We start from the raw sequence: 15,765 nt of genomic DNA, 5'->3' as shown, positions 1-15,765 counted from the left end.
TATATTTTTCTATATATATTTAGGTGACAGTGTTACACGTTTTTTAACAAATGGTCCCAAGTTATCAAGGAAGTTTCGTGGAAATGGAAAGAGGTGATATCACTGGGGTCTGACTAGTCATTTACACATTTTCTGATTGTTTGATTGTGAAAATACTTAATTAGCTCAAATTAAAAATAAATAATAAATACAAACAAACAAACAAAAACTTTATTTTACATTGATAATCTTCACGAATCTTGTCCTTCAGTCAGCTGATAATAAGATTTTCTCTGAAGAAGTATACCAATCGTCATGGAGCCACCAAGCATGGAGGTTGATGAGGGCCAGCGCTCCATCCTTGCCTCTCGGAAGAAATATGCCGTTTTTATCAGTTTCAGTGGAGAAGACACCCGCAACGGTTTTACTAGTCATCTCTGTGCAGCACTCAAGAACGCAGGAATTGATTACTTTATTGATGATGACAAACTGGAGCGAGGACATGAGATTTCACAAGCACTTTTGGATGCCATCGACGACTCAATATTTTCTGTAGTTATATTATCAGAAAATTATGCAGCCTCGTCGTGGTGCTTGGATGAGCTGGAGCATATCATTCAATGTATGCAGCAGAAGAAGACGCAAATTGTTCTGCCGGTGTTTTACCATGTTCACCCTTCGGATGTGCGCACACAGAAAGGAACTTACGCAGACGCATTTGCAGAACATGAACAACGATACAACGATTCTATGATACGCAGATGGAAGGCTGCTCTAACCACGGCAGCTAATCTTTGTGGATGGCATTTATCCAAACTCAAGTACGTAATACATCTCGTTGATATTGTTTCATCATTAATTTGATTTTAATGTTCTTCTACCTAATAAGTATGTAATTTGATTTGAAATTGATTATATATAATTTAGGAAGGAAGCTGATTTAGTGACTGACATTCTCAATCATATACGAGGAAAATTAAATTCTACATCTTCAAAGAGTAGTGATTATTATTTAAAACAAGGTTTAGTTGGAATCGAAAAGTCTGTTGCAGATCTCAATAAGTTGCAATCGATCGATAATGCCCCCATTTTAGGGATATGGGGCATGGGTGGGGTGGGTAAGACCACCCTTGCTTATGTCATGTTCGAAAAATTTCGTCATCAATTTGAGAATCATTGCTTTCTTCAAAATGTTAAAGAAGAACACCAAAAGCATGGATCAGATTTGGTGAGACAATTTTTTCAAAGACTGTCAAAAGTGAAAAATATAGACTTGGAAGATTTGGGTTCCATAAAGGATAGGCTATATCATAAGAAGTTGCTTATAGTTCTTGATGATGTGGATAACTTGGATGTCTATGATTCTTTGCTTAAAGATCATCATGCTTGGTTGAATTCTGAAAGTAAAGTTATCATAACAAGTAGAGATCAACAAGTGCTTCGAAATATTATTGGAGATGATGATGAAAAGATGATATATCGCCTTGACATACTAAATGAAAAGGAAGCTCTTGAACTCTTCTATTTGCATGCCTTCAAAGGTAAAGTTGTTGATCAAAACTACAAAGAACTGTCAGAGAAGTTTGTAGATTATGCTCAAGGTCTTCCTCTTGCTCTTAAAGTTTTGGGTTCTCATCTATTTTCAAAGAAGAGAGAAGTATGGCGAAGCTTGTTGAGTGAGCTAAAAGAATATTCCGATGAAGCAATTTTAAAAGTATTACAAATAAGTTTCGATGGACTAAAGAATATAGAAAAAAGCATATTTCTTGATATAGCATGTTTCTTCAGAGGGAAAAAAGAAAATTATGTGAAAGATGTGTTGGATGCGTGTTATGGTAGTTCCTATGATGCCGTTATTGAAGTTCTTGTTGACAAGTGTTTGATATCTAAGGATGATTATAAAAAAGGTATTATACTTGAAATGCATGATTTGTTGCAAGAAATGGGTCAGTCGATTGCTTGTGGGTCAGATGATCGTTGTTTGGAAAACTATAGTAGACTATGGAAGCGCGAAGATATCTCCCACGTCTTGGAAAATAATATAGTAAGTATTAATATACAAGTGAATTAATATAGTTTTCTATTGAAAAACTAAGGTAATTTTGTATTTATTATAAATTTTATTGTCTTTTTTAATCAATAATTCCTTTGAAATTTTTAAACTCATCACAGTTATCTTTACCATTAATTGTAAATGTGTTATTTATAATTCTTTTGAACAAATATCTTGCAAGTGGATAATATTTAAATTGCTTTCAAACTGATATATTTATATCTATGTCAATTCAAATTTACTATATTATAAGAGATACGAGATACTTTTTTTTTTTTTCATAATTAACTCCATTTCTTAATTAAAATATATAAATAAAAAATAATTCATAAAATTTGGGAGGGTCAGATTTTGATATATTATGAACTTAAAGGATTTAAATTAAAATTTTAAAAATAATAATATATGAGTTTTAGGGGGGAAATAAAAATAAAAAATAAAATTTTGTTGAGTAGATAGAAAAGCTTTCTTTGTGTTTTTTGACATGATTTTTTAAGCTCCTTAAGTGCCTAAAATAATGTATTGTGGTTTTGTTTTATGATTATTAAGAAGTACTTTAAATTACTTGTTTGAAGTGTTAGAATTTATGAAATACACTTAAGCAACACACATAAACATTAGTATTTAACATAATATATCAGATCTTAATCATGTTACTAAAAGTGCATAAATGATAAATCTTAAATCATGACTCTATAGATTCTTTGCTAAATTAAAGAAGAAGATAAACATGAGAGCGGGAACACTAACCTGAGGCTATTGTTGTAGATTGCACAGAGGATTTAGATCTTCCTATATAATAGGTATCTCTATGAGAGAAGATTCTTTTTTTTTTCTGTTAATGAGATGACAGACATAATAAAATGATACATATATATAGGGGATCATAACCCTAATTTATAATTAATGATTTCCAATATTGCACATTATAAAATTAAAAATTCACTTTTCTGTTTCTACACATTAAATCCATGACATTTTAATACCCTATGATATTAATAACATAATTGGACACTTAATTTTATATCACACTTTATAATAGCATTATACATTATACATATGTGCTCATAAAATAGGATTTTAATCCAACATGAGGTATTCAATAACTCCAAAAGAAATAAGTGTTCATTATTTTGATCTTGGCCTAGAAAAATAGAATAGAAAATTCATTTTGAGCTTTCATATAATATTTATACGTATTATTTTATTTATTTCCTTATAAATTTTTTATTTTATCATTATTCTCTTTAAAGAAAAAAACACGTTAAAATATTATTTGTGTTATTTGTAAAGTATTGTACACTATTCAATCAGTAACACTAAATTTTTTTTTTTAATAATCTTGTCTTGATGTAGGACAGTTTTATTATTATCCATAATGTACCCTATTCAGATATACTATCTAAGTTTATATTATTAAAACCATATATTCATATTGATTAAGAAACATGCACTTTGGATAAGATATATGTATAATGTATTGATATTTTGTCATAATATTATATGTTTGTAATCGATATAATGTATGATTGAGAAAAATAAAATCTAATATTTTTAGTTACTCATGTTATATTTATTACCTAAATAGACAGCAAAATATCTCTATTGAAATTTCTTTTGGTTTGACTTTCCAAATTTTAGGGCACTTCAAAAATTAAAGGAATATTTATTGATGGTTTTGGCATACGAGGAGAAGGAGAGATAAACTTGGACCCTTCAGTCTTTAAAAAAATGTCAAGTCTAAAATTGCTTCAACTATCAACCCAGTATGATCAGAATATTTCATTTCAGCTTCCTCATGGTTTAGGCTCTTTTCCTAAAGAGCTTAGATATCTACATTGGTATTTCTGCCCTTTGGAATCTTTAGGGTCAATACTTACACTGCGTAATCTTGCTCATCTTAGTATGCCTCGGAGCCAGCTTGAGAAACTATGGGATGGAATTCAGGTTGGTAAAATAAATATATGTTTGATCTTTTATGTATTAATTCATCCATCATTCAAGTTGAGATTTTAATTTATATAGTAAATTTAATTGTCAATCACATGACATACACACATTGATTAATATATGATTTCTCTTTTTGTCATTACAACATGCAGGATCTTAAAAACTTGAACTATGTCAATCTTCGTTGCTCAAATAAGTTAACTTGTCTCCCAAATCTCTCCAGAGCAAATCTTTGTCACATGGACCTGCGATTTTGTGGAAGTTTGGTTGAGCTTCCTCCTTTAAGGTTTCACAACGTTCTTGATGGCATACTTTATCTCAACAAGTGCTTTAATCTAAGAATTGTTTCAGAGATGTTTGGTAATATCAAATTGATAGATTTGTCTTGGACGAAAATAGAAGAATTACACTCTTCCATTGGTTCTCTTAAGAATCTTCATGAGCTCCGTCTCTCTTATTGTAAACATCTCAAGAAGCTTCCCAGCAGTATTTGTTATTCTGAATCATTGCAACTTCTACATATGCGTGAATGTGTGTCCATCGACAAGTTTCCAGAGCTTCCAAATAATATAAAAGATTTAGATTTGAGTGAAACATCGATACGACAAATCAATTCATCATCCTTTGAGTGCATGCCTTATCTTAAGTATTTATACATGACAAGGTGCACAATGCTTGAAAGCCTCCCAACCACCATTTGTAAGTTGAAGTCTCTTGAACAACTGTGTTTCAGCAATTGTTCCCAACTAAAAAGTTTTCCAGAAATCTCGGAGCCTATGGAGAATCTGAAAAAACTTTATCTAGCTGAAACATGGATTGATGCGGTTCCACAACCCATTGAGTATCTACCTGAGCTTATAACTCTAGATTTGAGCGGATGTAAAAATCTCAAGTCTATTCCAGTGTCTAACATTTATAATATGCCCAACATTTCTAGTGTCTACATTGAAGAATATCAAAGAGATCAAGATTGGGTTGTTTTGCCAGATGTTTGGATTTCCGAAATTCTTCAACAATCTAAGTGTAGATGTTCTTGTTCGATTACAAATCTAATCTCTATCCTGAAATTGTATGGTCTATGTGGCTATTATAAATTTTGGAAAGATTTCACTTGTTGTGAGTGCTTTTTACTCTACACAATACACAATATTCTAGTGAGCAAAGCTCAACAAGATAAAATTATCAAAATAAAGTCAGGGCTCACAGAAAAGGTTTGTCTCTTTTTTCTATAGCATTTGATCAATTTTCATCATTATAATATCTAATAGAACTTTGTCTCTTTTTTCTATAGCTTATAATAATAAGTGTGATAAAATTGTATTACAGGGTTCATATGGACCTAGAGTGAGCTTTTGTTATCCAGGAAATAAAATTCCCCAATGGTTTGCTTATAAGTCTATGGGATTTGCACTACATGTAGACTTTGCTCCATCGACTTGGAATGGTGATAAAAGCTTCTTAGCCATTGTTATATGCATTGTTGTTGATTTTAACCGGTGCATTTGGAATCGCGATGAGTCGACCATAGTTTCTGAAATCCATTATTCCCATATGGATGAACCAGACTTAGACTTGTTTCATCGTTCATGCCTACAGATACAAAAACGCACTCAGTACAATACAGATCATGTGTTCATATGTTATCTTACCAGAGATGACATTTATTATGAGTTACGTAATGCAGAGAATGCTTCATTTAAGTTCTACATGGAGGACGAATCATATGATAACTGTGGCGATAAGAGAATAAAAGAATGTGGAATCCACTTGCTATATGGGGAAGATGCAGAGAAGTTTGATGCAGAGAAGTCTGATGCAGAGGAGTTTGATGAAGAGGGGTCTGATGCAGAGGAGTTTGATACTATACATGCAGAACCACATACTAAGAGAACTAAAATATAAAACGTAAGCATTTTTCTCTAATTTGAATAATACATCATTAATTGATATCGGTCCATGTATGCATACAATCACCTATACACAAAACATATATATATATATATAAATCTATATTTGTTAACACTTGTTAAGGTCTAGTTTGATACAACTTTTAAAAAAGTTAGAATCTACTTTCTGAAAAAGTCGTGCAATAAAATTGATTGGTAAATAGTAAAAAGACAACTTATTAAATAGTAAGAAGTTAGAATCTATAAATGTGTTTTTTCATTTAAATATATCTATTTATTTATCCTAAATTAAAATATTTAAAGTAAATTAATATGATAATAACATAAACAATATTTTAATCTTAAATATTTTTATTTTGTTCTAAAAATATTCTTATAATTTTATATTTATTAGATATTTTTAAACATGTCTTTTATTTTGGTAATTTTATATTAACAAACCACATTAATATAATTTTTTTTTAAAAATGTTTAATATAGAGATTATTATCCATTAATATATTATTTTTGCATCTCATAGCAAAACAAAAAAAGATAATATATTATTATTATTATTATCATCTGAAATTTAATTATAGTAACTGTTGTATGTATATATATACTTGATATATACTATTAATTTTCTCGGTACACTCATATGCACACCACACAACATATATATATAAATATATATATTTGATAACACGTATATATGTACATAGTAACAAGTTTTAACCATTATTATTCTTTGGAAATAATAATTACTTGCATTTTTTGTTAGTGTTTAAGATTAGTTAGTAATGTACAAATAGATATGTATATTGTTTTCACTCTATTCTTCAATAATTAAAAAAATGATTTATTCTTATTGACAAATCATCAGGTGTTTAAGTTACACATTGTTGGTACTCTTGAAATGTTGTTTGGTGCACCAGCTTCTTTTGTTTTGGATGACTGTACTCTTTTTCATTTCTAGAGATTTTTCTCAATTGGGTTTAGCTCTTTAAAGATTTTAACCAGACATTGCTATAAATACATTACAATGGTTTTGTTTTGGCAAAATTGTGTGTATTCTTATTTGTGTTCTACTTTGACTTTGTATTTTGTTGTATTTAGACTATGCTTTATTTTATTTTTTTCGTATAATATACATGATGGAATATTTCTCTTCGGACTGGATATAATTAGACTGTTTTATTTTTTTGTGTGTTGGCTTTGTAATGGCATAAAAGAAGTCAAGAAATATTGATCATTTAGGTATCTAGCTAAGGCTGGAATTTTTCCCCTTTCAATATCCAATTGTCTAATTATAACACTTATTGTTTCTCAACCCAATGCAAAATCAAGGTTGAGTAGAGAAAAACTAAGAGGTAATGAGTTTTACACATGTCAAACCCAAAACTTGGCATCAGACTTGTGGAATATACATTCTTCAATTTAAATATATTATAACTTTTCCATAGATTTATTTTAAATCTACTAAAGACAGTTTTTGGGTATAGTATGCAAAATCAGAATGTGCACCACTACAATTTTAGTTCAAAAATGCACCACTTAATTAACGTGTTGTTTTAACTCAATAGCTACAATCCAACTCCCAACCAAATTGAAATTTGTTCTATATTAGTCTTTTAGAATGTAAAAAAATCAGCTCATCGCTCCAATTTGCTGCCGAGATGTCGAGTCGAGTTATGTGTTCAAAATAGATCTCAGCCTAACCTGTCAGATTACTTCTAAAAAAATACTAGGGAAAATACATGTGAAAACTCAAAGCTCACCATGGTTTTGGGGTTGTTCTTTTTTCATCGAGTCTAGTTTTTGTTGTAGTTCCTACAAATTCAACATCAGTATATTCAGTCATTATGAGAGTACAAGGATTAGAGAGTAATCAGTCTCATTTCAATATTTATTACCATAAGTTTTTCCTCGAAGCATACTGCAGGAGTTGATCGGAATGCTACATATATGTCATAAGAAACAAAATATTAAGAATGGAGAAAATGAAGATTTATATAAATATATATATATAAAGAGTTCTTACTCGCAACGACTTGGTTCATCTACATCAGTAACCTCATTTTTCAATCAACATCTAAGCCTAACGTGAAAAATAATACAATAAAACAACTCATATTATGTAAAACAAATCAAAACCAAAAATTTGTGTCTAGTCTAAACTAAAATGATGAGAATGATTACTTTTAAACTTCTATCAGGTCCATTCCAACACTTATCTCCATTCGAAAAGATCATGACTCTGTATGAGTCCTCAAATTTGTCCCATCGCCTAGTTCCAGAAAAATGTATATAAGATATAAAACAGAGGTCAACAAGTAAACATAAAAAACATATAAATCTATCACAAGAAATAGAACATTCATAATATGTAATCGATATCAAACTCATTACTGGTAATTTTCTATAATGCTTTCCCTAATATCAAAAAATAGAATCTAAGCGGAAAAAAATACATTCATCTTATAAAATTTTTATTAATGCTTAGAAGAAAAGACAATCTAGATCCCTAAATATTCTAGACGAAAGAGATTAAAAAAGACTAGTAAAAAATAGAAAAAGGGTATGTGAACATTTATTGATACTTTCTCTTTTTCTTTTAGAGTTTAGTTCCAATATTTATATATATAAAGATCAAAAGCATAACAAGTGACTTACCCCAAACAAGTTGTGTTGTGTCCATCGACCTGGGAAGCTTGTTAAATGGGCACACTTTGTAAACATATCTGACCGAAGAATTTTACAAGCCAAGGGTGAGGTTCATCAAAATTATCAAATGTGAAAAATTCTCTATAAACTATCTATATTACTTTATGACGAAAAAGAAAAACAGTCAAATTTATTATTTGTTTTCCTTGCCCTAAAAACATTGATCATATAATGAATAGAACTCCTTATCTACTCTTGCAATTTACAAACCGAGTTTAGCCATCAAATCAAGCCAGAAAAATAAACTTCAAAAGTACAAAATGCAGCTAATTCTTATACTGACCAAAATCAAGTTTTAGCTTTTGTGTCCAAATTGATATTCCTGATTGGATTTTAGACAATTTAGTACTAGATTCATCGTATTCCTTGCGTTTATGAGCAACATCAGAGGAAGTGAACATATATAATTACTTTTGATACACTTATTTCCAAAATAAAAAAAACAACAAAACTAAAAATTTTTGGCTTCTACCTAACTAATTCACTGGATTCTGGAATAAATTAACAACTAGAAGAATGCTTTGCACCTTTGTAATGACCCACTAATCTAGACTCTTGGACCATTTTCAAACTATACATACAAATTCTTACTAAAACATACATTTGCGAAAATACCATAATTTGTTATAAACTTGTAGAAACAAAGGTTACTTTCATAAAAATAAGTAGGATATGGGTACCCATTGTCTTTAAAACAAAAAAATCATAAAGTGAAAAGAGTTACATAGAAAATGCGGAAAATACATGTAAAACCATAAAAAGTAAAACAAGACTACATCCTCGAATCGAATAACGCTCGGCCACTTGACTCCATTCACCATCGATACACATCCTCTAAGCGTCACGAATCTTTCCGCCTCTAAAGCTATTTTCCTGCACATAAAATAAAAAGGAATGAGCCTAATGCCCAGCAAGGAAAATCTAACACATAGTCATAAACATAAATTTCATAATAAACGTAAAGACATATCATAACACTTAATACATACACTTATTATAATGGCCATTATTACTTGGGGTCCCATAGACTAAACAAGCTTATGCCCATGAGATTAGTGGGGTCCTACTAGCTAAGTAGGCATATGCCCATAATCTTTTTGGGGTCTTGTTAGTCAAATAGGGCATAAGCCCAAGCCTACAAACATACATATTCATAACACATTTAATAACATAAAACATAAGATAACATAAGCATATAACATGTTGATTCTAGCCTATTTTCCTTACCAAAGTTACCGGGATATGTGGACTGAGTTGGGACTTTTTGGAACACTCCTAATAACCATTAAAAAGAGTGAGTCTAAAGAAGAAAAGAGATGAAATGAAAGGGATGGAAAGACTAAACCATTGAAAGTTACACTTACCAAAACTTATGTGCTCAAGAGCTTAGATTTCCTAACCAAAATAAAATGGGGTTTGGAGACTGAGTAGAAGATTAAGAGAAGGGAAAATAACTTAAAACAAATGAACTAGAGTTTTGGTTACCTCAAAGACTTGTAAGATCAAATTACACCACAACCGAAATACTATAGAACCTCACTTCCCAAAGTGTTTGATAAGCTAAAGATGATTAAGCTTATGACGTTCCCACCCAAGTGTTTAACTCTCACACTCTCCTAGCACTTGCAGCTTCTGAACTTAGAGCAAAAGGTGAATAATGGCTGGGTACTAGGTCCTATTTATAGAGTTTGGGAATGAAAGTATCTTGATTTTACTTGAATAAAAATAATGGCTTTTTAGGTGAAAATCATTTGAATAATCGTTCAGCAGAGGCTGAAGACTCGTTCAAAAGATGCTGGACTTTTGAAGAAGTTTGAATGGCTGAAAGGAAAAGAATTAAAAAATGTTTGAATTTATGCTGGAGGAGGCGATATATCGCCCCCTATAGGCGATATATCCCCTGGACCATTGTTCCCGAGGTGACCGTGCATCGATTCGTGTTTCCGTATCTACGTGCTGCGATATATCGCCCCCTATAGCTGCGATATATTGGCACACGCTGAATATTTAAACACAAAATTACACATTTTTAGCTAAGTTTGAATGGAGTAAACAGCCTTGACTAAGCCTTCAACGTATTCAAAGCTGCTGACTGACCCTATAACATTCAAACTTTACCCTTATTTAATTTAATCATCAAAAATACTTAATCCTTAATAATCATTCATAACATGTGCTTAAAATCCTATTGGTTGATATCTAAACCTTATAGTATAATAAATATAATCCTTAATTATCAGTCATATAATCAAACCTTAGGTTATACTTAATATTCTTAAACTATAGGTTAAACTTAGAAAATCTATAAGTACTACTATGAGTGTCCAAATAATTCCCGGTCTGAACCAAAAATCCACAGTTACAAAGATAATACTAAACATACTACAATACTACTAAACAATTAGCTAAGTAAAGTTCTTGGACTCTACAATTCTCCCCTACTAAAAAGAATTTCGTCCTCGAAATTTACTTACCAAATAACTCCGGATACCGGCTCTGCATGTCCTTCTCCAGCTCCCACGTTGCCTCGCGTTCAGAACTATTACTCCATAAGACTTTGACTATAGGAAAGCTCTTGGACCGCAACTGCTTCATCCCTCTATCTAGGATGCTAATCGGTCGTTCCTCATAACTTAAGTCTTTCTGGAGCGCTATGGTATCGTACTTGAGGACGTGAGATGGGTCTGACACATACTTGCGTAACATCGAGATGTGGAAGACGTTGTGACTATCCGCTAGTGTTGGCGGTAGGGCTAGTCTATACGCAACTGGTCCCACTTTGTCCAATATCTCAAAAGGACCTATGAATCGGGGACTGAGCTTGCCTTTCTTCCCGAACCGCTTGACACCCTTCATAGGAGATATCTTCAGGAAGACTTGATCTCCAACTTGGAACTCCACATCGCGTCACTTGGTATCCGCATAGCTTTTCTGTCGGCTTTGAGCAGCAAGCATACGCTGTCTAATAAGCGCTACTTCTTCTTGAGCTTGTCTAACAGCTTCAGGCCCTAGAAGCTTCCTTTCTCCTACCTCGTCCCAGTGCAACGGTGATCGTCACCTTCTCCCATACAGCAACTCATAAGGTGCCATACCGATCATCGACTGGTAGCTGTTGTTGTATGAGAATTCGATCATCGGTAAGTACTTGTTCCACGATCCTCCGAAATCAAGTATACACGCGCGTAGCATATCCTCTAAGATCTGAATCGTACGCTCGGACTGACCATCTGTCTGAGGATGGAAAGTTGTACTAAGACTTATCTTAGTACCCATGGCTTGCTGTAAGCTTCTCCAGAATCTGGACGTAAAAACCGATCCTCTATCTGACACTATCGTCTTGGGGATTCCATGCAATCGTACAATCTCTTGGATGTAGATGTCTGCATATTGGTCTGCCGTATATGAAGTCTTAACAGGCAGGAAATGAGCCGACTTGGTTAGTCTATCTATTACTATCCAAGCGGAATCATGCTGCTTATTCATCTTTGGCAGACCCGTCACGAAGTCCATGGCTATATAGTCCCACTTCCATTCTGGCACGCTAAGTGGTTGCAATAATCCTGCAGGCCGCTGATGCTCCGCCTTCACTTGCTGGCATACAAGACACTTAGATACATACTCTGCTATCTCCTTCTTCATCCCTGGCCACCAATAGAATGCCTTGATGTCATGAGTCATCTTGGTAGACCCTGGATGAACTGAGTACGGGGTATTGTGCGCTTCTTCTAGGATCGTCTTCTTAATACTTTGATCGTCTGGCACGCATACCCGATCCTTATATCTCAATAAACCTTGACTGGATATTGAGAAATCTGTAGTCTTGCTTTCTCTGACTGCATCCATGTGTGCTGCTAGTGTGTCGTCATGTCCCTGACCAACTCGTATGTCCTCTAGCAGATTCGATTGGATAAACAAGTTAGCCAGCTTGCCTACAATCACTTCTATTCCGGCACTAATAAGCTCCTGCTGTAGCGGCCTTTCAATTCCGGATAAGGCTGCTAAATTCCCATAGCTTTTCCGGCTGAGTGCATCGACAACTACATTTGCCTTTCCCGGGTGGTATAGGATTTCGCAGTCGTAATCCTTTACTAACTCTAACCACCTGCGCTGCCTCATGTTGAGCTCCTTCTGCGTAAAGAAGTATTTTAAACTTTTGTGGTCCGTGTAAATCTCGCACCGTTTGTAATGACCCACTAATCTAGACTCTTGGACCATTATCGAACTATACATACAAATTCTTACTAAAACATACATTCGCGAAAATACCATAATTTATTATAAACTTGTAGAAACAAAGGTTACTTTCATAAAAATAAGTAGGATATGGGTACCCATTGTCTTTAAAACAAAGATAACTTAAAGTGAAAAGAGTTACATAGAAAATGCAGAAAATACATGTAAAACCATAAAAGATAAAATGAGACTACATCCTCGAATCGAATAACGCTCGGCCCCTTGACTCCATTCACCATCGATACACATCCTCTAAGCGTCACGAATCTTTCCGCCTCTAAAGCTATTTTCCTGCACATAAAATAAAAAGGAATGAGCCTAATGCCCAGCAAGGAAAATCTAACACATAGTCATAAACATAAATTTCATAATAAACGTAAAGACATATCATAACACTTAATACATACACTTATTATAATGGCCATTATTACTTGGGGTCCCATAGACTAAACAAGCTTATGCCCATGAGATTATTGGGGTCCTACTAGCTAAGTAGGCATATGCCCATAATCTTTTTGGGGTCTTGTTAGTCAAATAGGGCATAAGCCCAAGCCTACAAACATACATATTCATAACACATTTAATAACATAAAACATAAGATAACATAAGCATATAACATGTTGATTCTAGCCTATTTTCCTTACCAAAGTTACCGGGATATGTGGACTGAGTTGGGACTTTTTGGAACACTCCTAATAACCATTAAAAAGAGTGAGTCTAAAGAAGAAAAGAGATGAAATGAAAGGGATGAAAAGACTAAACCATTGAAAGTTACACTTACCAAAACTTATGTGCTCAAGAGCTTAGATTTCCTAAGCAAAAAAAAATGGGGTTAGGAGACTGAGTAGAAGATTAAGAGAAGGGAAAATAACTTAAAAAAAATGAACTAGAGTTTTGGTTACCTCAAAGACTTGTAAGATCAAATTACACCACAACCGAAATACTATAGAACCTCACTTCCCAAAGTGTTTGATAAGCTAAAGATGATTAAGCTTATGACGTTCCCACCCAAGTGTTTAACTCTCACACTCTCCTAGCACTTGCAGCTTCTGAACTTAGAGCAAAAGGTGAATAATGGCTGGGTACTAGGTCCTATTTATAGAGTTTGGGAATGAAAGTATCTTGATTTTACTTGAATAAAAATAATGGCTTTTTAGGTGAAATCATTTGAATAATCGTTCAGCAGAGGCTGAAGACTCGTTCAAAAGATGCTGGACTTTTGAAGAAGTTTGAATGGCTGAACGGAAAAGAATTCAAAAACGTTTGAACATATGCTGGAGGAGGCGATATATCGCCCCCTGTAGGCGATATATCGCCTGGGCCAGTATGCCCGAGGCGACCGTGCATCGTCTCGTGTTTTCCGTATCTACGTGCTGCGATATATCGCTCCCTATAGCGGCGATATATCGGTACACGCTGAATATTTAAACACGAAATTACACATTTTTAGCTAAGTTTGAATGGAGTAAACAACCTTGACTAAGCCTTCAACGTATTCAAAGCTGCTGACTGACCCTATAACATTCAAACTTTACCCTTATTTAATTTAATCCTCAAAAATACTTAATCCTTAATTACCCATTCATAACATGTGCTTAAAATCCTATTGGTTGATATCTAAACCTTATAGTACAATAAATATAATCCTTAATATCACTCATATTAATCAACCTTAGGTTAAAATTAATATTCTTAAACTATAGGTTAAACTTAGAAAATCTATAAGTACTACTATGAGTGTCCAAATAATTCCCGGTCTGAACCAAAAATCCACAGTAACAAAGATAATACTAAACATACTATAATACTACTAAACAATTAGCTAAGTAAAGTTCTTGGACTCTACAATTCTCCCCTACTAAAAAGAATTTCGTCCTCGAAATTTACTTACCAAATAACTCCGGATACCGGCTCTGCATGTCCTTCTCCAGCTCCCACGTTGCCTCGCGTTCAGAACTATTACTCCATAGGACTTTGACTATAGGAAAGCTCTTGGACCGCAACTGCTTCATCCCTCTATCTAGGATGCTAATTGGTCGTTCCTCGTAACTTAAGTCTTTCTAGAGCGCTATGGTATCGTACTTGAGGACGTGAGATGGGTCTGACACATATTTGCGTAACATCGAGATGTGGAAGACGTTGTGACTATCGGCTAGTGTTGGCGGTAGGGCTAGTCTATAAGCTACTGGTCCCACTTTGTCCAGTATCTCAAAAGGACCTATAAATCGGGGACTAAGTTTGCCTTTCTTCCCGAACCGCTTGACGCCTTTCATAGGAGATATCTTCAGGAAGACTTGATCTCCAACTTGGAACTCCACATCGCGTCGCTTGGTATCCGCATAGCTTTTCTGACGGCTTTGAGCAGGAAGCATACGCTGTCTAATAAGCGCTACTTCTTCTTGAGCTTGTCTAACAGCTTCAGGCCCTAGAAGCTGCCTTTCTCCTACCTCGTCCCAGTGCAACGGTGATCGGCACCTTCTTCCATACAGCAACTCATAAGGTGCCATCCCGATCGTCGAATGGTAGCTGTTGTTGTATGAGAATTCGATCATCGGTAAGTACTTGTTCCACGATCCTCCGAAATCAAGTATACACGCTCGTAGCATATCCTCTAAGATCTGAATCGTACGCTCGGACTGCCCATCTGTCTGAGGATGGAAAGCTGTACTAAGACTTATCTTAGTACCCATGGCTTGCTGTAAGCTTCTCCAGAATCTGGACGTAAAAACCGATCCTCTATCTGACACTATCGTCTTGGGGATTCCATGCAATCGTACAATCTCTTGGATGTAGATGTCTGCATATTGGTCTGCCGTATATGAAGTCTTAACAGGCAGGAAATGAGCCGACTTGGTTAGTCTATCTATTACTATCCAAGCGGAATCATGCTGCTTATTCGTCTTTGGCAGACCCGTCACGAAGTCCATGGCTATATAGTC

General features: G+C 34.0%; 1 protein-coding gene across 1 annotated transcript; it reads left to right on the top strand.

Moving 5' to 3' along the window:
- The first annotated feature begins 226 nt into the window (after positions 1-226).
- Positions 227-7,039, top strand: LOC133781430 (TMV resistance protein N-like). Its single transcript, XM_062220402.1, has 6 exons — positions 227-800; positions 907-2,023; positions 3,674-3,979; positions 4,135-5,193; positions 5,309-5,887; positions 6,752-7,039. Exons 1-5 carry the CDS (start codon positions 295-297, stop codon positions 5,882-5,884), a joined length of 3,564 nt encoding a protein of 1,187 aa, XP_062076386.1. The 5' UTR covers positions 227-294; the 3' UTR covers positions 5,885-5,887; positions 6,752-7,039.
- Positions 7,040-15,765: the final 8,726 nt, after the last annotated feature.

Source organism: Humulus lupulus, chromosome 6 (assembly GCF_963169125.1).
Source record: "Humulus lupulus chromosome 6, drHumLupu1.1, whole genome shotgun sequence".
Taxonomy (NCBI): Eukaryota; Viridiplantae; Streptophyta; class Magnoliopsida; order Rosales; family Cannabaceae; genus Humulus; species Humulus lupulus.
Note: the sequence above shows the minus strand (reverse complement) of the source record. Positions and strands in the feature narration are given on the sequence as shown.